We start from the raw sequence: 26,019 nt of genomic DNA, 5'->3' as shown, positions 1-26,019 counted from the left end.
TCGCACATCTCTGTGTTACATGAATTACCAATAAAGCACAGGAAAAAGAGGATGCTTTTTCCCAGTTCTTCCAAGCATTACAACACCTGCAAGAGAAACAGGAAAGAAATTTGCTCAACCTTCTGAACTTAGAGGAGAAGTTGTCAGCACATGCAGGCACAGAGGATAGTGGGATATCACTTGAAAAATGTATTCTGTACATACTTGTAAATTAAATAAATAATAGTTTAAACATTCAGGCAAGCAGAGGATTTGAAAGGACACATGAATGTTCCTTATTACAGTATAATACACATCAAAGATGCACATCTTATCTAGCTCTCTGGACTGCTCTGTCTATTCCACTCCAAGAACCAGCCATCTGTAGTGAAAATAGCAGAGAAAGTGTTTCATATATGCAACCTTTCTTCTACTTTACAGACTTTTCAAAGAAGCTTCCTCATCCTGTTTTTTTCTGTTTTGTTTTCGTTTTTTTTTTAATACCTGCAATACCCATAGTGTACAGGGAAATGATGTTTCCTGTTTCAGTTACAGATACTTTGTTTTAAAAACTTTTTTCCAGAACACCAAACTAGCGTGATGATGTCCATATCATAACTATAATGCAGAGCTCAAATTTGCCAAATTTGCCAATACGTCTCCTCTCTCAGAGAAGATTAATAAGTGTTTTGGGTTCTACCAATATGAAGATATTTCCAATGCTGCCCCATTCCAGTGAGGCAACCATGGCACACGTTTTGTGTGATACAATAGACTCCATCCATTCCTTTTAGGATATGGTGTAGATAGAAGAAGCAGCAGCACAACAAAAAAGGTACAGAGCAGCCTTTCTCATTTCCTACTAAGAGCAAATTCTCAGCTGCCAAACTATCAGCTGCACAGAGTGTGAGTACTAAATAACAGTTTACTGATGAGAACTCAAAAAGCAGAACATTTCTATGTAACTAGGATTTAAAGCATACAGATAGAAGTATTGCTTTGAGCACAGCATTTTCTATTAAAATTGTTTTGATAAGCTGATTAAGAGCGTTACTTGAGGTTTTCATAATTGTCAACCCTCTTGATCTCTGGCATGGTGTATCTGATCAAATAGTTCTTATACATTGTGTCCTTAGGGCTGCTGTTCTTTTGTTTCATATCCCAAGTTAAATAGCATCTGGTTGTAATTATTTGTGTAATTACGGCTGCATAATATGATTCCACTTTCCAATAACAAGGGCTTCAATTAATTTTTTTCTCCCTCAAATGCGTGTTGTACAGGGGGAACTTGTGATTCTGGAGAATCCCATGAAAATGATGTCATACTTTATGCCAAGATTGAAGGCAGGAGGGAACACATACCTCTTGATACCCTGACCTATGCTGCTTACAAGGTAAGTCGTCTTAAATAAAGTAGGTGGATGGGATGGATAGATCCATCTATTTTTAAACCATCACAACAATGTTGTGTGTTGCATTGCATAGGGGCAGTCAAACATGATCTTCCCAAGCACATAAATCACGTGCGGATCTCTCAATGATAGGGTGCCTCTGCGACACGGCTCTGCAGTTATTGCTGATTACTCCACCCCAGAGCAGGACTGCGGCGTTGGCTAGTGCTGGGATAACAGGCAAATGGGCAACGGGCAAAAGTTTTCAGCCATCAGCTGAAAGCCTTGGTGATAACGTCTCCTCACAAATAATTACTCCTGTCTCCAGTCAAGCTCCCGCTAGCCACAGTTTGATACTCGGGAGCTACGTCCTGAGAGGGTCGGTCATGGTGAGATCAGTGGCTGGGAGGAGAGCGACTGGGAAATGCCTGGATGTCTTTCCTGCACCTGGTGCAGGAAATTTCATTTTATACTTTTTATTTCCATTTTGAATACAGTTGTGTGCCCTCTTAGAGGGTCTGCAGTGATGCGGGTATGAACTCAGTCAAGTGGTTGCTGGCAGTGTGCGCAGGCAGCTTCTCCTCTGCCGTTAGTGCAGCCTCCTTCCAACCACATCCACCACCCAGGCAGGACAATAAGGACCTCCAGCTTGCTGTCAGGATCCTTCCTGTCTAGGGCAAGGAAGCACTTAGACCACGTCTACCCTGAGTAACCCAGCCCTGAGGTGTCCTTACTCTGCTGCTGTAAAAAAGATAGCAAAAATTGATACGTAATACATACACACGTGGATGCGCTGGAGATCGAAATGCAGTATGCTTATACAGTATGTAGGAAATTTGGTGGTAAAGATGCAGCTGATTTCAAGCACAGGTCTGTGTGCATTGTCCCTGTAACTAGCATTCAGAGAGCAAATGTTTACAGTAGGGTTTGGCCTGGGTTTGGTTGAGTCACTTGCATTGTTTCATTGTGTGTGGCTTCCCTCCTCGCCTGCTTCTGTGTGAAAGATGGGGTAGAACTTTTTTAAAAATCAGGAAACCATAATTGTAAAATAATAAAAAATTAATTGGGGAACTCGGGGAGAGATAGGATCTGAAATTACACTGACTTCATTGTGGAGTTTTTTTTAAAACAAGAAGTTTTAAAGCTGACATCCTCTTTTGACATAATGAAGGTCTAATTACATTGCTTTAGCACAAAGGCTAAGCTTCGTAAAGCAGTGCTTTCATTTATTTCCACAACATAACATCCTCCCTACGCACGCCTGTGAACTCATGCTGGTGCTCCATTCTCACGTATTCAGACTAGACCTGCCATTACCCTGCGTTTGCTTCTGTGAGCTGGAGGGCTGCAGGACAAATATCATCTTCCATTACCAGCTGAGCACTGACAAAACAAACTAGTATTTTTCAGAACACAGAAGATACAGTCTTTTCTACAGGGTCTTTACAACCAAACAAACTGATCCCACTAAGGTGGTAAGCAGCACTGGTGTCCAAAGTGTTAATAGCTATGCACATAATATAAAATGTTTTTATTGGGGATCTTCTGTGGAAAAAGGTGGCTAAAAAAAGGTAACAGAAATGAAGCAAGGAGAGAGAAAAGTACATGTTTGGTTCAGCACATTTGAAGTTGCTTTTCTATTTTAAATAGTACCTTGTGACTTTTTAAAATATTATTTGTTTTATTTAAGCCTGATCTCATTTCTTTTAAAGGTTCCATCTTTGGTTTCTGTTGTCATTAGTCCGGACCTGCAGACTCCAGCAACCAAGTTTTGCCTGAAGCAAAAGAGTCACCAAGGCCACAACAGGAATGTCTGGGCTGTGGATTACTTCCATGTCCTTCCAGTGCTCCCTTCCACGGTGACTCACATGATCCAATTTTCCATCAATTTGGGCTGTGGAACCTATCAACCTGGTAACAGGTACAACAGGCGAGATTTCTCTTTTGATTATCAGCTTTCTAGCACATTTTGGTTTATAGCATCTATATGAATATTTGGGGTTTTTTTCTCCAAATGAAGCCAATTAATAATGACAAATATAAGCTGTTCAGAAGCTAATGTGTCTCCTGATCTCCACAGGCCTAGGTTTATAGACCTCATATGCAATAAGGAGCCTATTAAATAGACTGGTCAAATAGACTTTCCAGGTCAAAACTTGCTTTTCTTAGTCCATTATTCTGAAATATGCTCATGATTTCAGAGCAACTTTTGCTCCAGTTTCTAATGGATATGAGATTTACCTCTTAATTCTTTGTAAGAGGGAAAGTATTAAAGGCAGTGGCAGAAACCTGCCCTACTGACCTCCCAGAGATTACTGATGCCACAAGCATATCTAATTCTTGTAAGACTGGTGATATACGGCCCTCATCTTGACAACCATCAGTATGAGGACCTCGCTGCCTGTACGCTGACCACAGAACTCTCTTGCTGGCTTCACTTCATTGGGATGTTCAACATTATTTTTTCCATGGAGTTAAGGGGGAGGGAAAGGGAAAGAAGAGAGTCATTTACTGCTCCATATTTTGTAGAATATTAGAAATGTTCGTTGGAAGGGACCTCCACAGGTCGTCTAGTGAAACCTGCTGCTGCAGGTGGGATTGTTACCAGGATAGATCAGGTCAGCCACGGTTTTGCCTATCATGACTTGAAAACCTCCATGGAAGGACATTGTGCTATCTCTCTGGGTGACCTGCTCAAGTGAAAAAGTGTTTCCTAATGTCCAGTCCAACACTCTGAAGCCGTGTCTTTATGGCCATTGCCCTTTCTACTGTGCCTGCCAGTACTGAGGAGAGTTTGGCTCTGCCTCCCTTGTGAGTGCCCTCTGCACCATCACAGGCTGCCATAGCTCACCCCTTCCCACCAGGCTGAGCAAGCCAGCTGCCCAGCCCCTCCTAGCTCGGGGCTCAAGGCCACAGACATCTTGGTCATCCTCTGCTCCACCTCTCCAGTTTCTTAACATCCTTCTTCAAATAGGGAACTGTCGTGGTTTAACCCCAGCCAGCAAAAATAAACCCCACGCAGCCGCTCGCTCCCCCCCACCCTCCGGTGGGATGGGGGAGAGAATCGGGAGGGCACAAGTAGGAAAACTCCCGGGTTGAGATAAAAACAGTTTAATAATTGAAATAAAACAAAGTAGAACAGTAAGAATAACGAGAACAACAACAATAACAGAATACACAAAGCAGATGATGCGCAATGCAACTGCTCACCGACCGCCGACCGCGTGTCATGAACGGGGGGCGAGCCCCCCCACACACCTGGTTTTTATACAGAGCATGATGTCACATGGTATAGAATACCCCATTGGCCAGCTGGGTCCACCACCCCGCCTGTGCTCCCCCCTCCCGGTGCAAGCATCCCCCAGCAACAGCCAAAGCATCAATGGGCCATCAACGCTCCTTCCACACTGAACCCAAAACACAGCACACCCCCCAAGCTACTGGGAAGAAAGTTAACCCTGTCCCAGCCGGAACCAGGACAGGGACCCAAAACCAAACTGTCCACTGTCCCTCTTTCCTTATGTACATGTGAGACTGTTTAACCTGATATTTTATGAGGATTACATTACTCTATATTCTTCCAGAGTCAAGAGTTTGAAGTAAGAGACTGTAAATGCTTTCACATCCATGTCCCGTGGCATCTGCTGCCAACTGGAAAGAGCTGCATTAGCACTGGCAGTCCTAACAGCCACGCAGGGCAGCAGAATGCAAGGGGCAGCAAAAATCAAGGCATTGCACTTGTATTTGATAGGAAGGGAAGGCAGCAACATTTTTCTACATGGAAAGTGAAAACTTTGCCTGTAAACACCCCTGGCCTGTAAACATGTGTTATATAAAGTCTCTGTCTCTGTCTGTTATCTGATGGGCATTGGTATATATTTTGAAAGATTAATATTCTTCCTTCACGTAAACTATTTCTGAAGCAGAAGTGAGCTTCTTCATAACAAAAGAAGCACTAGGTCCCCATTATCCCTATTTGTATTTCCCAAACACAGCAGCATTTCTCATCTCCTGGTCTACAGCATTATTCATAATGCTTTCATTACTGCAAATGTGAGAGACTTGCACTGAATATATGCAGTAAATATGACCCTCCAAGGTATCAGTACAGTTAAATCTGAAATAAATTAGTCAAAACCTCCATAAACCATTTTAATACACACTTACAATATCACAGTGATGGTACATTTAAATAAAGTAATATTGTCAGCAAATTATAATGAAAAGGAAAAGTTATAATCCAATAATCTAGTATTGAGGTGATGAATTATGACTTTTATAATGTTCCATTGACATTACTTAAAATAAAACAGAATATTACAAGCTAATTTTATGGAAGAAATTACAAGAGTATTGCAATAAAATACTAAATCCTTAATAAATCAAGTACTTCTTATGTTACTTTTTCAAGGTCCTCAGAATGTAAAAGATCTAAGGATTTCCTTACACTCCTAGATTATAAACAGTGGTTTTTTAAAATATGCAGTGAAACAGGGAAGGAAAAAATTCTAGTAATAGCTTTTTGAAAACAGAACTTGTCAATGAACTTTTGGGAGAATGGGTTTAATAACTCATTGTCATAGACTCAGTGGATGGTCTCATAGAGTTTCCAGTTCTCTAATGTCACTATCTGCACATGGGTGGTTTGATTCACTGCTAGTCAACGAAACCAGAGAACAGCCGCCTTTTTCCCAGCAAATCTGGAGTTTTTGCATATGGTTGTGTCCCTATGACTCACAAAATTCACCACTGAGCACTCCAGGCTCTGTGAGGTTGGAGGAAGCCTCCAAAGACCACTAAGGCTGGGCAGCACAGAGGCTTCCACGGCTCCCGGGGGCTCTGCCTGCTAGGGGGGCTCCCTGAAGGGTGCCCTTCCCCAGGTCCCCTCCACCCTCTGCAGTCCTCGGTGGGGGCTGGCCGTTTTCACTTTCCATTGTGTTTTTCTGATCTCCATTTAAGCACAATGGGTGGAGGATGCAGATGACTGAGGAGTCGAATGAAGTTAATATTTGTCTGCACAGGAAGGGAAGAGCCAGCCAGTGCATGAGTAACTAGTGGTCTTTTACCACCTTCTGAAGTTGTAATGGTTAGCAGCTGGCAGTTACAAGAGTCCTGTGCTCACATGATGCTGCTAGCTCTGATGAATCCAGGTTTTCTCCTCATTATTTTTGAAACCATTTCTAGCTGAAATATAAGAGTAACATCAGCTCATTTAACAGCAGCAGCATAAAAACACTAGCTAGATGGTGGCCAAACAAGGACTAGGTGTTAGGCAATCCTTAGTCTATAGGCTACCCTTTTGATTTTTAAACGCTCAGATTTGTTTCATGTTCGTATTTTCAGGATTTTTTGTATTCAAAGACTGCTTAAAATTATTTCACGTTTCAGCATCAGTTATTAGGAACAGCAGATTTGGTGGTTCTCAGTGTTGGTACTTCTACATTCATATCTATGCCAGGTGGGCTCATGGTGTCTTTCTCCTTTCTTTCCTTCACTGTGTAATCAGCGTCAGCTTGGAGTTTTCAACCAACCATGGTCGCTCTTGGTCCCTGCTCCACACCGAGTGTTTGCCTGAGATATGTGCTGGGCCTCACCTCCCCCACAGCACCATCTACGCCTCTGAAAATTACAGCGGGTGAGAGTGTTCTCGCAAAGTTAACTGAGATGCAAGATTAGAGAAGTGAATTATAGGTGACAGAAGAAAGCAGCAAAGCATGCAACCCCATGTCATCTTTCATTTTTTACTAGCTGAGGACAGCAAGGAAGGAGTGTTCTGGTCTCCCTGGCTGCCCAGTAATGAAATTTGAAATATATGGGGCTGCTTCTGTGGTATAATATTATTTTTCTGATGCTAAAGATAAATTACAAAAAAGACCTGTGGACAGCATGCTGGTAATTAAAAGAAAAGTTACACCTTGTCAAAGTTTTCTTCTTAGTCAGAGGAACCATCAGTCAAAGCCATATTTACTCTGTACTTCTGCAGATGGAGATGGTTGTTCATGTCACTTGCTTATATCAACCCTTCTCTTTATTAAGTCTCTTTGGTGCTGTTCTGACCACAAAATGAACTGTGACATCTTGTTGCATAGCGCAAATCCCATGGCTCTGTATCCCTCTGTACCCCAGCTTCCACAGGCACTTCAGAGCAGCGGGTATGGCCATGAGAAGAGAACGTAGTTGAAGCATTGCTATGATCTGGTGACTCCCATTTCTGTACCATTTTCATAGGAACCATTACCCCTGGTGTGCGTAGGAAGTGTTGCCACTGTGGATGACATGAGAGTGATGGCCCAGACCACAGCAGGCCAAATCCTCTGTGCCCCTCTTCTAACCCCCAAGGGCTTCCACCAAACAGAGCTCAGGCATATGGAAAGGTTTAATGCAGCATGCAATTTAGGGATATTCACTGTGATGGAGGAGTTGCTATAGCAAAGCAGGTTAAGACCTTTGCTGACTTCGTGCATTCATACAGGGGGAAAAATGGCTGGGTTTTATAATGGAATAATTAACATTCATATATTGTATGAAAATATCATGGGCCATGTTCTTTTTTTTTCATTTATATTTTCAAAAGCTGCAGTAATTTCATTGCTTAATTTGAGCAGATTTTAGAATTAAAAATTCACACAAAGCTTCCAGTATAAGTATGCAAAACATACAGTCGCTTAACAACTACTAGTGTAAAATGTTAGTATTTGTGTTATATGTATTTCAGGTGGAACCGAATAACTATTCCCCTTCCCAATGCAGCGTTGACAAGTGACACCAGGATTCGATGGAGACAAACAGGACCGATCCTTGGAAATATGTGGGCAATTGATAATAGTTAGTATTCTTATCCATGATCATGATACATCAGAAGAGTGAATTTTTATATGCTGCTCCAAGTAAACATATTTTCCAGAATCACAGGTCAAAGGATTTTCTGTTTGTTAAATTCCTTTTCTCCGTATCTCACTTGGTAACAAGTGCATTTTGAAGCTAGAGGGGAATTCTGTCATTTGAAAAGCCAATAGCCTAGCAGATTACCCTTTTTTTTTCTTTTAATTGAATGCTTTGCAGGAAAAGATGTGGGTGGCGAGGGCTTAATATAACATTTCCTCTGACCGCTTAGTCCTAATTACATAAATAGGTCCTACACTGTGCTATTAAGGACATGTGCTGCGCCAGCCTAAGCAACAGTTACAGCATCTGGGACATATTTTTCCTTCTGGACATGGAAGACCTTCATAAAGCAATGTTGCTACCAAACACTGACAAAACTTTTACATTGTTTACAATATCTTCAGACGGAAAGTAGCATCTGTTTCAGAGAACTATTCTTTTCGGAAATTATTTTTCACCTACCTGTTCTTTAAATGGATGTGAAGAACTGAGAGGAGCTTATATTGACCCATATAATTATAAAACTTAGTGCAGAGGATAACCGGGGCCAGTCTTTAAAGGAAATACTTTAAAGCACAGAAAAAATATTTAGGAACACAGGATAAAATAGATCATGCTATGAAATGCAGAAATAAGTATGATTGAAAGGGCTAACTATGAGAAAGTGCAAATTTTTTAGCTTTGCTCATTAGCCTTGGATGTTTTGGGACTAATTAAAGTACCTCCAGAATTTGTTTTGTTAGATTTGTGAAGTATGTAATTTAAAGACTTATGGTGATGTACAATAGCCTGTGAAATTTTGTAGGGATTCCTGGTAAGGTTTGATATGAAGCCTGGGAATGGTAAATAGTTACATTTTACAAAATTCTTAAAATAGATTACTGCCTAGTTTTGAAAAGAAAGTTCTTGAAGCTGCCTTGATAACGTTATGCTACAAATGAAAGTTTTTTACAAAAAGTAATGAAAATTGTTCTCTTAATCACATTAATGGGAAGTAGCATCATCTTGGCATTCTGGGTAGAGTATTCATGCTTGTCTTTAGAGAGGATGATTTACATCCAAAAGAAAGTAAAATGAAGGGGAAATGTAGCTATATACACATAAGAAGATATCTGTGAGTATCTGCAAAGATGAGTTGCTACCTAACAAAATGCAGACTGTGTTGGAGATGCTCACAGAACTTCACAGAAATAAGAGCAAGATAAAATCAATGCAACAATCCAAATTCTTTACAACAGAACAAAACAACAAGATTTTGAAAATTAATGGGCAATTCATATATCTGCACTACCTTTGCTTGTACAACTAAATACAATTTCATCAAAGGATGCTGCATGCTCCACTCTGTACCATCTCAAAAGCAATTTTATCAACCAACTGCCTAAAAACTGCCTGCTCTGAAATTTGTCTGAGGTGTAGAACCATGATGTGGCAATCAAGTCTTAAAGATGAACGTGTTTATGAGGTTTTGCATGCCTCCTTTGTTAGGTACTAGTGGAACTGAAGCATTGCACTTCGGTTTTGTAGGGAAAGATTTATAAATATTGGCAAGCCACTCAAATTCTTGAAGAGAGGAAGATTTCCAAGGATTCAGTACTCTGACTTTTAGCTTCACAACTGTTTCTTATGTGAATTAAGTTTTAAATGAAATCTGGAAGCTGGCCATCTTTTAGAAACACTGGAAAACCGCCAATTTTCATAAAGCTTTTTTCATTTTGAATGACATCATTACATCTTTAACCCTTCTACTTTTACCACCCCCTCAAAAAGACCTCGAAAGAAACAAATAAATCAAACAGACAGAAGAGAATTTTTGCGCCCTGAAATGTGAGAAAATCTAGAAATCACATGAAGTCTGATGGGGAGTTAGTTACAGGGAGCAGCTAACGGATTTAGAGTGCATCTGCCAGGGAGTACTGACACACTCTTATGATGGGCAACATCATAAAACTAAGAGAGGGAATAAGTACTGCTTGTTATAGATTATTTCAAACCGGTGGCTATTTGGATGACATTCCAAAAGTCACAGTGCAAGTAGATAACTCCAAGTAATAGGCATTCTTCAACAGAAAAGATGACACTATTCATGGTTAAGGCCTGTTTATCATATTGTATTGAAAGAACATTGCCCACAAGTTATCACTTTGGGCTACACCCAGATTAATGCATTTGGTCTATACTCAGCTTAATGCTTTTCTTTATAGTGGTACAATGAGATGTAGATTATATTGGCATTTGTTCATCTTTCCATCATATTTTTCACAAAATATCAACCTTGCTGATTAGGAGTCATTGGAGGAAGATGAAGTAAGAGAGAAAAACAAGTCTGGGGTATTTTTGAGTGCATATGATTTGGAGTTTTATTCCGTTTGAAAGAATCAGTGAAAGTGTATGATACTTAATAGTTACTTAATACTGATATATCAGGGCAGATTCTAATTCCAATAAGTCCAGGGAAGTTAAGTATGTGGATTTCAGTAGAGAGAAGCAGCGATACATTTTAAAAATCTACAAGACTGCTATTGGAATGTACTAATATATACATTAGATTACATCTCAGAAATAAGATGAAGAAAGGGGAAGGCAAGAAAATGGTCAATGCATAGCAAATCATCTGATTCACAGTCTTAGAAAAATCAGGTACATGAATTAAAACATCACTAGTGTCTCAAGCCACACATAGACTTTACCCATTAAATAATAAATTATCCCCGGCTATCCTTGACACAGAGCAAAATTCCATTACTCATTTCTACAGAAGGATACAGTCAAATGCATTTTATCCTTTTGTAGACCTCTTCCAGCTAGTGGGATTAAGATAAATACAATACCTGTATGATCAGGTCTGTATACTTTCTTGTATTCGTTATATTCAGTTTATCACATAACATAACCCTTAATTTAACTGATTTCTTTTCTCTGCAGTTTATATTGGTCCATCTTGCCTCAAATTCTGCTCAGGGCGAGGACAGTGTACTAGAAATGGCTGCAAGTAAGAGTTATAATTCAGTACTCGTATTCAATTTCTGTCACATAGTTCACTTGATGATCTGAAAGTTGAAATGATTTTCATTTCAGCCCTTGCTTTTTGAGATGACTAAATATAAAACTAGCATAGCCCCTAGAATGCATAAAGCTCACTGGAGAGCTAAAGATCAATCTTTCTAAACAGCAGCATATTTAATTTTTTTTCTATAATTTTCTTTTGGGAGACAGTCTAACTTCCAGTTCACCTTAAAACGTGCTACAGAGCACACTGAAATGTCAGTGATGCATGCTTTTTACTGGTTTTAGAGGTGATTTGGGACTGTATTGCTTTTATATTAGATTTTGGGAAAGAATCACAATTTTCATAGTTCTAATATCCCATAGCCTAACAGACCTCAAGGACAGAAGGTCAACACTCCACTTTTTCTGAAAGTCTGGCTTGTTAAAAGCAGTCCAGCCTAAAAAGTAAAGGTACTTACTCAAAATCAGTAAGCAGATTCAAAATATTGGTGTAACTATTTTTAGGTATTAACAAGAGCGTGACCCACGGGGCGTTCTGTTATTCAGTTTCTTGTAATCACATCTGACATGCTACTGTTAAAAGCAAATTAATCATTTTACATATGAACAACTGTAAATTATGTCAGCAGTATTTTTGTTTCAAAAATGAATAAAAATATTTCTGTATTGTGTGTTATGTGTAGATTGGTGGGGTGTTCATAACTATGATTTTTTTAAAGTGGAAAAGTAAGTACTAGCTAAAAGAAAGTCATTGGCTACGCAATACCTTAATAAAGTTTAAAGAGGTTCTTGGTCCTTAGATTTGAGAGGGACTTTGTAGACATCTTCGGTGCATGAACAACTGCAGCCACGGTGTTGGTTTGCCAACCAACCACAGGAGAAGATGGGTCATTAATAATGCTGTTCAATCTTCCTCACCCCCAGGTGCGACCCCGGCTTTTCAGGGCCGGCGTGTGAGATGGCATCGCAGACCTTCCCCGTGTTCATCTCGGAGAGCTTCGCCAGCTCCCGCCTCTCCTCCTACCACAATTTTTACTCCATCCGGGGGGCTGAGGTCAGCTTTGGCTGCGGGGTCCTGGCCAGCGGCAAGGCCCTGGTCTTCAACAAGGATGGGAGGCGCCAGCTTATCACCTCCTTCCTTGACAGCTCCCAGTCCAGGTGAGAGGGAGAGAGCAGAAATGTGAGGCAAAGAACTGGGAACCCTTCCCCTTCCAGCCACAACCTTGTGTATTATTAAGCTGATTGTTTTATCAGGAGGAAAAGGTTTTTTTAAAAACTCCTAGTTCCATATTTGAACGATGATTTCATAGCCTTGCCTTTTTTCCTCCTGCTTTGTAAACAACAGAGCCCAAAACAGACTGGAAGGAAGTTATTGTACATCTCGGATGGAATATATGAAATGTTAATATCAAACCTGAGCGTCAAAGCCAAGTGCTAATTAATTATTTATAAGGTTGTGTTTATTTGACAGCTTGTGGCAGCTGATTAGATCCATTCACTATCTCTCCCTCCCCTTCAGTGCCTAATAAATAATTAAATGCTGTAATGATTGGCATTTTTTAACTATATGTGCCACATTGCATTACTTGACAGTAAAAACAAATCGCACATACAAAACCCCATAACCGATATTTATCAAAACTTGTCTAGATTGAGAAGATCTGAAAGCAACCTGGTTAGGAAAAAAAACCCCCAAAAAACCCCCAACGCTATGCATATGACACCCTATAAATATTTGTGTAATTCTCATCCAGGTTCCTGCAGTTCACGCTACGCCTGGGCAGCAAGTCAGTGCTGAGTACCTGCAAAGCACCCAACCAGCCCGGGGAAGGAGTGCTGCTGCACTACTCCTACGACAACGGGATTACCTGGAAACTACTGGAACACTATTCTTATCTCAACTACCATGAGCCAAGGTATATGCAAAAATATTATGAGGAGTGTTATCTACATGCAGTTAATGCTGCTAGTGGTAGTCACTGCAATGCGGAGAGTAAGTACATCTGCCCACGTGGTGCAGGAGTGAGTGGAGTGAAGATCTTTTACTGCCCACTGAAAGTTACCACTTTTCCTTAAAATTTTGCAGCTGTTCTGGGCACTTCCCATTTTTGCCTGCTTCTATAAAACTGAACACATGGATTTAATGGCATCCGAGTCTCAGGTGATGTGACAGAACAAGCAGAGGCAGGGAAGAAATGTACTTGTGGGAAATAGGGACATGTCTCTTCCCATGGAAGCAGCCACTTGTAGAGATAAATTAACATAAATTATTTGTAGCTTTGAAGCCATAGATACCTTCACTACACCATCCTCTGGGATTAGGAGTTCGCAGGCAGCGCAGGACAGCTGAGACAAAATCTGACCGTGAGGGTGTCTCCAGGTCAGCAGGGAAATTGCGCCTGCTCCCGTTATGAAGGGGATTGCACGGTTTTGTGCCTGTGCCTGTGGGCTGGACTCAGTGCCCCGGGAGGTCCTGCCAGTGTCCATGCCTGGGAATTGTGCAAATCACAAAGAAGCTGAACAAAGAGCTCATCTCGTCTAGCAGCACCTGTGTTTGGTGTCAGATCAGAGAGGAATGTATCTGATGTATTTAGAGAAGAAGGTATTACTTACTGTTACATTTGTGAGACCATCCACCAATTTTAATGAAGCACATGCAAAATCAGGAGTCTCCACGAGCACACCTGTACCGCAAGCCCAGAACAATCTGGGCTGGCTCTGTGCAAACCCACTCAAACATGGACACATCCCCCTTCACAAGGTGCTGCAGCAGAACCAGTAAGTCCTGATGAAAGGAGGTGCTCTGCGAGGGGCACACGAGAGGCAGAGCCGACGGTGGCATCGCGAGTCCTGTCCCAGCTGGTCCATTCCTGCCCAAGGGTGGCTTTGTCCTGTGTCCTCTTCCCTACCCCTCCCTCCAATTCCAGGATAATGCCTGAGTCAACTTCAGGGGTGGGACTATAGATACGTCTGCACATATAGATACGTTAGCTACATATAACTTTCATTATTTATATATCTTGAGCTCAGATCAGATCATTTAAAAAAAAAATAAGATTTCCTCATCTTGTTAATAACTCAATACAAAATTACAATATACAAAAGGTGTTTAAGAATATTCTAATGGAAAAAAAACTTGTGACATTAAATATATTTCCTGGGAGCTATAAGAAGTACTCAATAATCTGAGAGGAATAGCTGTATTTGGTAGAAGTATACTGCATGTGGGCTTTAATTTCTGAAGTTTTAAATGTTTCCAAAGGAAAGATCCTACAAACTGGAACACTCATAAGCCTTCTTCAAAATTTCCCTTCTAGTCCTTTATTATAGTCACATATATATTTTATATGGCCCTGTTTCTAATTCTTAGATTCAAGATTACAGCTGTAGGAATTATATTTCCCTAAAGGTTTTTAATATATAGCACTATGAAATTTTTATAACAAAAAGGAAAATACACATTCCAGTGACTGATTTTAATGACGTTTAAGATAAAAATGTAGTAAATTATATTGATGCCAGAGACCTTTTTTGCTTTTTGAAATTAAGTATGAAACACTTAATTTCTGTTGCTCTGACAGGGCAAAGAGCTAAGCACAACATACACAGGTTAGAAGGGTTTTGCCATGGGGTATGTATATCCACTCTGGGTAGATAGAAAAATGATAGACATACAAACCTGAAGATAATGCTGGCAATAATTATGATGAAGAACATGAAGAAAGCTTCACCTTTTCATATCATGTTGTCTGAAAATATCAGCATTTTTGGTAACATAGATGGACTGCTGCAAAGTTTGGCAATCAATCTGTATCCAGAAATTTAATTAATCTTCAGTCATACAAAAAATAATTACACATTTAATGTTCTGCTGAAAAGGTGCATTTAATCTGCTAACATTTGACAGCTGCATTTTTCTTCTGAGCAGAACAGCGGTGGCTTTTCAATATTAGGTATGCGCATAGCTTGAAAGAATGAGATCAGAGCAAAGGTCTCCCAGCTGGTTTTTAAGAAATCTAATGGTAGCTGGTAATGTTAGTAGGAACACTCTTCTTTTCTGCAGCAGAAAAGTCATTAGCAACAATCTCCCTCCTTCTCCATCTATCTCCAGCAAATTAAAGCCAGACAGGAGAAGCTGTTATAACTGGAGATGTAGTCAGGTTCTGCATACTAACGTATGTGCCATTTACAGTAGTTTACACCAATGTGTTTAAATTGTGTTTGCTTAATCCCCTGGGATGATAAATTTATTTTAATATGTTAAATATTTTAACATCCTATAGGTGTATCAGTGGTGTATGTCATGATTTAGGATTGTCTGTAAATTACCGTCAGTGAGAATTAGTGTCCACGTGAGTGAGCTTATAAGAGTTAAGAGTAAAAGGGAAGATGCAGGCGTCAGAGACAGCCATCATCAGAGAAATATGCCCAGGATTATAACAGAGCATTAGCTCACACAAGTGCCAAGTGCTTCACGGCGTACGCTGGATGCAGTGCTCCTCCTAGCCAGGGTACCGGCTTTCCTCAGCTTCGCCCTACTGAACCATGGAAGACAAAACTATCGGTGCCTTTTAGCATCACCAGCTATTTAGTGTCATTTGTGCCTTTAAAAATTGACCCAAAAAGTCATAGGGTTGCTGCTTATTAGGGAACCCTTGGTAGAAATAAAGTCCTTGTCGTTTATTCACGTGCCAGAGAGTAATGGGGCTTGGTCTTTCTCTTAGAAGAGTATGAAGTCATTCAAGCATGTTTACTTGAGCAGCAAAAGAAATGTATCTGCCATACATAAAGTATGTGCACTGCTGGTCCCTTGCCACGGTGACACAGCAGCCATCACCTCTGGCTGTTTCTCGATGCTGCTCTCTCCAGTCTACGACCAGCAGAAAGGGGCTCTAGGAAATGCCAGCCAGGACTTTTTGAGTGCTTCCCACTTCTTTAGCCAAGCCATTTGATTTTTTGTTGCCTATTCTTCTTTAAAATCAATGTGACATTAAACAGCAGTATTATAAATCTACTCTTTACAAGGACAGTTTAGCAAGTCATTTTTAAGAGTGTGGTTTTGCACTAAGAGCGCTGCAGGCACAAGGCTGTTTCATACGCACAGAACAAAACATTACAACAGGCAGATTAGCCTTAAATCTGCAAAAAACTTGGTGCTAAAGTATAAAATGATGTTTCCAATTTACCTGATTTGCCATTTTATCCACATTTCCTTTAAGAGAGAAAGACAGACATCAGCTACATGATGAGCTTGCTGAAAACTCTTTTGCCAGCAAGTAATTGTACACTGACGGAGACAAGTATCCCTGTTGCCAGCCTGTTTCACAGCTCATGTGTGTTGCATGGGGCACCATGGTCCTGGTGATTTATGGAGCTTTCAAGAAGGTGTTGTTGCTGTGGCAATTAATGCATGCTCCCTGCTGCTGTACACGATAATTGCTCCTGGAAATTAGATATTACTCTTAATTTTCTTTGCAGTTTGTCAATTACAGGTTTGTTGACATAGTTGCCATGACAAATCAGGTGACCTTGCATACCAGGAGAAGCACCTGGCACTCACCTCCAGTTGCATCTCTATGCAACTACAGAAGAAAAGTATGTGCCATAAAAGACTACACATAATCACTGTCTGACAAGATGAACCTTCTCCCCTTTGAACGTGGCAATTTAGAGGGATGGGTTCTTCTAGGACAACAGCAACAGAGGCATGATGACACTCCTGTGCAGAAACAAGCACGGATGTTAAGAAGATGCATCTCTCCAGATCAGGATAAAATCCACCAAGTCTGAGAAAGTGGAGCTGGAATTTGTAAATCTTTGTCAGCTGATCATCCCTTTGGCAGTCTAAGCCCCTGGCCTACCCCTAACCCCTGGCTGGGTTTCAGATGGAGGGCACTGAGGTTCCTTCTGGCAAACAAGAGCAACCATAAAATTTACAGAAAGCTCCACAGCAGCAGCAAAATTTACAAAATTGGTGGCTTTTGCACATGGCTGTCTTTCAATAAATACATTGACTACCAAGAGAACTAACAATTCCCCTGTCCCTGTCACTGATAGAAGCTATACCAGTAGATGATAAGGTATTTGTGGGCTGAATTTAATCCATGATTTTTAGGGTCAGTAAGAAAAAAATAACCATAAAAGACATCCCCATGGAATTATTACAAACAGTGAAAATTTCAATAATAATTTTGTTTTGTTTTCCAGAATAATTTCAGTGGAGCTGCCTGAAGATGCAAGACAGATTGGCATTCAGTTCAGATGGTGGCAACCATATCACTCTTCTCAAGGCGAAGATGTGTGGGCGATCGATGAAATCATCATGACCTCTGTGCTTTTCAATAGCATCAGTCTGGACTTCACCAACCTAGTTGAAGTCACACAGTCTCTGGGATTCTACCTGGGAAATGTTCAGCCCTACTGTGGACATGACTGGACTCTCTGGTGAGAAACACATATTCATTTCTCTTCTACTTTTCTTTTCTTTGTCTATTCACCCTGCTAAGAACCTGGCAGCTATTCAGCGTAATTGTGCCTCATCCTCACATTATGGACAAAAATACAGTTGTTTATCTAATTGCAATTAGCAGTAAGTTTTTACACCCATTGCACAGAGGTTTATTTTTGATGGGAACTTTGAATGTAGCATTCCTTCCCCACAAAATATTTAAAGAATATCCTAATAGAAACAATTTAGAAAATTTTCACTTAAAATCCAGTCAGATTAATATGGGTATACAGGTTATGAAATAATCTGTTAAGTACAGACTCTGAATATTTTGTTAGTGATGTTCAGATCTGTTCAGATCTGTAGCCATTCGGTTACACTCCAAAAAAGAAAGGCAGCAGAATGTTTGTAGAATGACATTAGTCATTTGTAGTTATTTTGTCTGGTATTATATCCATTTAGTCATTTACACTATGATCGGCATTATGACATATTGCAATTACTCCTGAAATGTGCTGTGTATTTAGAAACAAAAGCAACAAAACATCACCTGCCCCAAAAGAAAAAAAAGCAAGAAAAGAAAAAGAAGTGAAAAACAAAGAAGAAAATTCTGTTACGATTGTGTAAAAATAAGCTTTTTTAGGAAAACATTAACCTGCTTCACAAAAATTAAATTCTGGAGTTCATAAGTGTAACATTTGGAATTAATACAAAGGAAGCTCAATTTAATCTCTATGTTTTGATTAAAACTAAATAACAGTTTCATGGTAGTTTGATCAACATATAAACCCAGTATGGCTTTAATTGGCATAGATATATTTATTTGGAGAAAGTACAATCACAGTAATTATAGAAAACCTCAAGAAAATATAAATAATTTTAGCGTCCCCATGGGCACTCAGAGAAACACTGTTGGAATTTTATTAACAAGTATCTCTGAGCAATCTGATTTGACTTTCTGATCATCTGTCAAACTAAAAGGAGTTGGCTTAGCAGTAGGAACAACACCGAATGTGTTCTAGCAGTGATAATGAGGCAGTAGAAGCACCATTAACCACTTTAATAAGGACAAGGAAGGTACTCGCTGCTCATTAAAATGAAACAACATGTTAGGGCTCAAACTGTTTGCATCTTCTTCATCAAAGAGTGGAATGAAAGCTCTTTAATGACATTGTTTTCACTCTGTTCTTGTAAGACCGGTTTATCATGGGGAGGGGAGTATGTTATTTAAGATAGCAGACGTTCCTCTGTTTTTCCTCCTATGGCTCTAAATCAGAATCAAAATAATATACGCTAAGCTAAATTCTCCATCCCATATATTGTCTAGGATTTGTAGTGCTCAGTCATAGTGGAAATGTTGAACTTTCCATGCATCAAATAAAGAATCGAAGCCTTTGAAATATTTCCTTGCTATTTATGTATAAGTATTTTTCATTATCACTGGAAGACATGAACTCTATCCTTCACTGACCTTGTTTCTCTCAAGGGAAATTTTTAAACTTACACAAAGTCTGTACAAATGGCTGCTAGTTAAATTAATTATTGTTGGCTTTTCCCAGCTGTGAGTCCATTTGGTTCTCATTTTCTAACTCATGACTTTCTATGAGCAGAGTTTGCAGTAGCACTGACACCATCCTCTTGAGAAAAGTCTGACAACTGCTTTTTCATTAGTAGAACTATGGTAAATACACTATAAATCATTTTACAGGGTGTCATCCCCAGGCCCATTTTCACTGAATTGCCTTTAATTGTCTATTACGCCTCCGTTTCTGCCTTAGAATCTGAAGTATTTATCCTTAAAATTGGGGAAAACTGATGAGAGGGATTTTTATTTTTGTTGAAGAGAGAGTTTATTCTTTCCACTCTCTGACTACATTTAGAAAAGAGAGGTTTGTTGAATACATATGTTTTGAGCAAAGGTGATTTTTGAGTGGTTTAGAATGGTCTGTATCTGGAACAGTCACTTGATTTGATTGTAATCGTCAACATTTCGTTTTAGATTGGGTCTTAGACTTTATTACAGCAAGTGTATTGGGTATACTGAAAGGACTCCAGAACACTTTTTAAATGAAGTGTTTGATGATGTATGTTAATTCATCACTTCTCCAAAATGCTCATACACAGGCAAGGTTTTGACTCAAATGCTTCTGGAGTGTTACAAAATATTTACAGCCACTTGCTGAAATGCATTTACATATTGATAAGGACACTAAAACTTTTTTTTTTTTAAATATTCATCTGGACACAAAGAAAATAGCATTATATAAATAAACTGTCTTCAGTCAGATTATGACATTATGATTTAACTCAATGTAACGGACACTCAATAGAGTGTCCCACTGTCCCTGGAGCAGCCTGGGGGAAGACTGTAAATCTGGCTCGTAATGAACTATCCTTTTGCAGCAATATAATACAGTTGTCCTACATCATCTTGATAGTTTACCTGTGTTTATAAAATGTTCTGTCTTTTAGATTAATTATTACCCTGTACCATGCAGAAAGTTTCTTTCAGGTAATTGACTTAATTAAAATATATTAATACGTTTTAGGAATTATTTAACAAAGTAGGTATGATGTGATGTAAAAAGGCATAAACATCTCCTGTCTTTGATGGAAGCACAGCTGGGGCTGGCGTGAGCGTTTGGCCATCATGTCAATATTCTCGGTCAATGCAGCTTTACAAAATCAGCTGCATCTGTGTGGCTTTTCAGTATTCCTGAAAGTACTGGCCTTGAAAACGTGGTAAATCTGGGGATCCCAGAGCAGTTTGGAGCAGCGCAGATTGGCTGACATTGGCTGTGATATCAGTCCCAGAAGTACCAATTAGTTGGCCGTGCTTGGAGGGAGAGCGATTGTTCTGAGGGTACCTATGGGTATTGTGTTCCTGCGCCTCCACAGGTCTAATTATATATGTGCTAGAAACAAACTCACAGCTACATATTTATACAAAAATGTAGCCTTTGCATTCTCATTTCTGAAGATTTTTTAGTTAATTATTGTTATGCCAGGGACAGTAGTCTGTCTTTTACAAAATCCAGAAATGTATTCCAGCTGCGTGACTCCCAGAACAAACAAAGAAAACATTTGGTATTCCAGCAGAAAAGCATACCCCTAACCACGTAAACAGGAGAGCTGGAAAGCGAAGAAGCAGCAAGTAAGGTGGAGCCCCCACCTTTAATGCTACCCTTGTTCAGCTGGAGGCAATTTGTGGATGATAAAGGGCTTTGTGAACCCATAATGTGATTTCCTCCCCTTAAAAGAGCTTCTTATGGAGCATCACAGATTGTCTTCATCTCCTCACTAGCTTCCTTTTTCACATTTCTTTAATATCCATTTTAAAGAGCTGTTTTGACTTTAAAACGATGCTTACTTAATGTGCTGTGTACAATATCCAGTGGCTAAGTTATTACATAAAAATGAATACTAAACTTAAAAGTGTTTTAATCATGACCTCAATGCCACCAGTAAAAAAGATCAGAGTTTAAGAATTTTTTTCTAATTTTACACCAGTAATATAGAAAAGAGGGATTTTTTGTGGAGACAAAGACAAAATGAAACATTTAATTCTTTGCACCTATGCTGAGCACCAGTCCTTCACCTTTCTTCCACCACTTTGGGGAAGACAGCTTCTGGGTGCATGCTTCACCAAACTGTTTAGTTTCGACTCCTTTATTCTGTTCAGATAAGCTTTAGGTAACTGTGATGTGTTGTGCCCAGGTTTATGTGGGCAATGCCAAATCATTTTCCAAATCATTGCTACATTTAACTTTCAGCAGATTACACTGCACATAGCTAACTGATACCTGATTGTGCTGGCACAGATTTCCCAAGAGGGCTTCAGTAAAACTTTGATTTCCCACATCAGCCATGAAATTTCAAGCTGCATTGTAGAAATTAAAACTATGTCAGACCGAATCAGCTTTAACTTTTAAATTTTCAGGTTTTGGTCATTTTGAAAAGTACAGGATAAGGTTTGGAAGAAAAATAAATTTGGGCAAAAACAAATTCTTCTGAGATGCTGACGAGTGTACATTATACCCTCTGCTCAACTTAAAATTATCCTTCCCATTGAGAAGAAAAACACTGACAACACTGACTGAAAGAGCAAACAGCTGAGAGACAGTTTTCCAAGGCAACTTACTGCCTTCTGGTCCAGTTGTCCATGACAGCGCCCCAGCAGTGAAGGGAATGTCCATCCTCAGTCTGTTTGTGGTGCTGATCGACGTAGACTGGATAGTTTCATAAGGCGCCATGAATTGGATCATCCTTTAGGAAATGAAGTCACAGAGAGCAAGGTCAGAGAGTAAAAAGGAGCCTGGATCTTAACTTGTGCCAACTAATAGCAATTTGATAATGACAAAACTAATGTCAGCTTTCAGTAATTTCTTCTAAAGCTTTAAGGTAGGATGCTGACATTTATGGCTTAACTGCTCTCTCTGGAAAGGACACTATAGAAAACAGTGTGGGTCAGTGAATTCATTTAAAAGAGTGCTGACTTCTATTCCTAGTCCTTACACTGACTTCATTGTGACCTTGAATTTTACAGGGGTAGAAGATAATATGTTTTATTGTATGGTTTTGAAAGATTAGGATTTCTTATTTAAGATGATAAACTGTAACTTACTCGACCATAAAGGAAACCTTGAACTAGATTATTCTCTTCATTACCACTGTACTAAATGTAACTTTTTATTTTTGCGTGATGATTTTCTTTAAAAAGATGCAATCCCTATCCTAAATTGTTTACATTTAAGAATAGTCTTAGAAAATGTTGAAGCTGAAAGAACTACAGTACTTCTGAAGACGCTAACTAAACATCTCAAACCAAGGAGAGGGAGAAGATTTTCATTCTATGTGAATTTTCTTAAAAACATTCTGTTTTGAAAGCTAATGTGCAGGATTCAAAGTTTAAGGTGTTATTACTTCCTCCTTACACCTCTCTTGCATTTGATTTTTTTTCCCTTTTGAACAGTGCATAGAAGAAAAACCTGCATTTAAATTGAAATAACCTTGTAATTTCAAACTATATATTGTGTTACCACCTATGTGGTAACTGGGTACTTTGTATCATATATAAGGCTTGGTGAGTTCCAAACATTAATACTGGCAAAATTATCTTCTCCAATCCACTGGATAGTATAACTCTTATATCCGTACATCCTGCAGAAAAGAAGCTGAGGAGAGGCGATATTAATTCTGAAACACAGTCAAAAGTCAGTGAATTCATTGCATATAGAATCACTTGAAAAATCAATGGAATGAAAAGTCTATGTAATAAGAATATTTTAAACTAAATGCAGTGTATCTTTCCTTTCCAGTGTTTGAATGAAATTACAACTGTTACTGTGACATGACCTTAGGCAATGGACACTCCTGGGGAACGAACTTTCTTTTTGTTGTTTTTTCTGTGTGTTATCCTTTGCTTGATCCTAACTTGATCCTTAATACAAAGAGCATATAGTAAGAACTAACAGAATAATTCAGTGTTTCACACTCTGGGATACTTCAAGGCCTTCCTGGTAATTTGCAGAAGTACCAACGGAAAGATGCTTCTGTGCGTGGTCTCATCCCATGTGCCAATCTGCAGAACAAAGAAAGAAGCATTGCTGTATTTAACCCAGAACCATTCATAATGTTCCCTTCTGAATTATTTTCGGGATGGATCCTGATTCTTTCCTTACATTTCTCAGTTTTACAGGAGATTCAAAGTTAGCTTCTAGCATGCGCTACGTGGAGACCCAGTCTATGCAGATCGGAGCTTCGTATATGATACAGTTCAACTTGGTGATGGGCTGTGGTCAGGCGTTTACTCCTCATATGGACAACCAGGTGAAGCTGGACTACTCCACCAACCATGGCCTCACGTGGCATCTTGTTCAGGAGGTGAGGCTGGCAGTGAGGACCTCTGTCTTCCATAAACTCTGCTTATACAAAGATCATCTGAAATATACTTGTGGCATTGAACAAAGGAGGATGTTTTCCTCGTTGCCCTTCCTATAAAGAAATTCTCAGTTGCAATCAGTCAAAATGACTAATAGAAGTGTTTAAACTGTTTTTCGTGATATTTGGAAGAAAGGTATCTGAGACCCTGAAACACACAATTGTGACAGGAATGGACCAAGTCTGAGAAAAGAACTGGGGCACAGTTAGACAGAGCTACAGACTAATGGCCGACATCTTTCCTGCACTTTTTTTCAAAGCAAAATGCATCTACTGTTTCCTGGCATTTAAATGGATAGAAATTCTTTCTGCCCTTGTGCGCAGCCATTTCGTAAATGGAAAGGCATTCCTTCGGGGGATTGTAATGTAGAGCCTTTCATCTCCCATTCCTGGTTCAAACACAGTCCAGGGCCATAATGACCGGCTGTTTCCCTGTCTCTGCTAGAAGTGCAAATAGCAGTGTTGGCTGCTATTTCCCCGTGTGGCTCAGCCCTGTCTCAGCACAAATGCGAATAGTGCATTTGGCCATAATTTGTGCTTTTGTTTTCCCTCTTAGATGGCGAGCTGGACTTTCCCTGGCCTCAGGGTGAACTAACCAAGGTCCTTCGGCTGCCTCAAAGCAGGTTCAGAGGGTGTCAGGGAACTTGTCCTGGTGCCTTTTCACTGCCTGCTCCGTATGTTCACGGAGGGATTTGAACGTCCAGTCCCGCATCTTCTATGAGCACTGAAAGCATTGTTCTGTTACCTTTTGCCATGTTGTGTTTCGCCACATTTACTTTGTTGGGCAGAGTAGGGAAATGGCAATAACTGAATTTTTAAACTTTGCAAATCTAAGTAATGCTTTCTTACCTTAAACAGAATTCAGAGGAAAGCTGTAAATACTGTATTTCAAACGACGTTCATGTCTTTGATACCTAGCAGGCATCATCATGGTGTCCAAGAATAGTTCCTAGTGGTGGGTGTTTGGGGTTTGTCCTTGCCATCAATGGAAGAAGAGTTGCCTTCAGATTTTGGTGCTCCTTTCCTCTCTCAGTGGAGCTGAGTTCAGAGAGAAGAACTTGCAGCCAAATCATTTTTCTCACACCACCCATGTTGCTGTGATAAAAGAGTGATAGAGAAGGCTATTTGTAGAATATTTCAAGGACGTAGTCTGGTGAACACACAAAACACTAATTAATTAAAATGTTTGAAAGTTTTGTTTGCTTCGCACGCACTGATCAGATCCTATTTTATAAGATCTTTTAGGGGAGATGAATCAATGAAAAATGTTTGAAAACTGACGGAAAGGAAATTAAGCCTTTAGAAAATCTACTGAAAAAAAAAATTGAATAAGCGATCAGATTTTCATTTAATACTCTTAGATATTTGAGCAATAAATTTCTCTGTAAAATAATAAATTCTGTCCTTCTTTGTATTTAATATATAACCATTACTACATAATTTAATTATATTAATATTCTTAATTGTTTTAACTACTGTAGAGTATCAACGCTTTATTATTAGTTCCATAGCAGTCAAAGTATGCTGCTTGCATAGGCAAGTGTCTGTCCCAAAGGTCCCCCTTGTGCCTGACACTCTCCATGGGGATGAGCACAACAGTGAACAGCAAAAGGCTCTCAGAGAGGTGGGGACGGTCAGGAGGAGCTGTGCTGGGGCAGCGGTGGCAGAAGGGACTCTGAATGGGTAGCTAGAAAAGGAACGCACAGGTTGGTAATAACATTGAAGCGCTTTACTAATACCTCATCAAAACCATAGCACAAAAGTTTTGGGTGCTGTTCTAGCAATATATAAATAAATGAATGGAATATTGCAGAAAAATGGAGTAACATGGGAAACGCAGGTCTAGAAAACTGTAAGGGGCTGGGAAAATGGACTGTGTTTATATTTAATATAAAAATGTGATAATGATCAGATTTTCTGAAAAGAAAAAAGAAAATTTTGGGAGTAGACCTCTCTAGAAATCTGAGTTAAATACAGGAAGAATCATGGAAGCAGGAAGGAGGAATTTACACCACTTGCTGTAGGTGTCGAAGTTAATACAGCTGCAGAGCACGGCAAGGGCCTCTGGAAGCAACTTCAGCAGACCGCGTTTGGGTGCTCCCGCATGGCTCTGGCCATTTCTACTGCTGCTCCCCGCTGCAGATGGAGGGAGTGCGGGGAGCCAGCATCCCCAGGCCTCACAAGTAGTTCTCTAAAATGACTGGTATAATGGTCTGGCGATCACTTTTGTAGATTTATTCCTCAGTGGCCTTGTAGACTTACTCCATAGTCAGCGCTGGGTGAGAACAGTAAAAAAATGAGCTAGACATCCTCATGGAGGAAAACAAAAAATTACTAGTCACTAATGCCAAACATGCCTCTTCAAAT

At 39.7% G+C, this 26,019-nt stretch overlaps 1 protein-coding gene across 1 annotated transcript in view; it reads left to right on the top strand.

The window, feature by feature from the left end:
• The window catches only part of RELN (reelin), a 299,055-nt gene that overhangs the window by 186,630 nt on the left and 86,406 nt on the right, over positions 1 to 26,019 (top strand). Inside the window, exons 13-21 of the mRNA XM_075144890.1 lie at positions 1,261 to 1,373; positions 3,083 to 3,291; positions 6,877 to 7,005; positions 8,086 to 8,195; positions 11,181 to 11,247; positions 12,189 to 12,422; positions 13,019 to 13,180; positions 17,472 to 17,708; positions 23,403 to 23,595. Of these exons, the coding sequence (XP_075000991.1) occupies positions 1,261 to 1,373; positions 3,083 to 3,291; positions 6,877 to 7,005; positions 8,086 to 8,195; positions 11,181 to 11,247; positions 12,189 to 12,422; positions 13,019 to 13,180; positions 17,472 to 17,708; positions 23,403 to 23,595 (1,454 nt within the window). The remainder of the gene's footprint in view (positions 1 to 1,260; positions 1,374 to 3,082; positions 3,292 to 6,876; positions 7,006 to 8,085; positions 8,196 to 11,180; positions 11,248 to 12,188; positions 12,423 to 13,018; positions 13,181 to 17,471; positions 17,709 to 23,402; positions 23,596 to 26,019) is intronic.

This window comes from Calonectris borealis, chromosome 1 (assembly GCF_964195595.1).
Source record: "Calonectris borealis chromosome 1, bCalBor7.hap1.2, whole genome shotgun sequence".
NCBI classification, from domain to species: Eukaryota; Metazoa; Chordata; class Aves; order Procellariiformes; family Procellariidae; genus Calonectris; species Calonectris borealis.
Note: the sequence above shows the minus strand (reverse complement) of the source record. Positions and strands in the feature narration are given on the sequence as shown.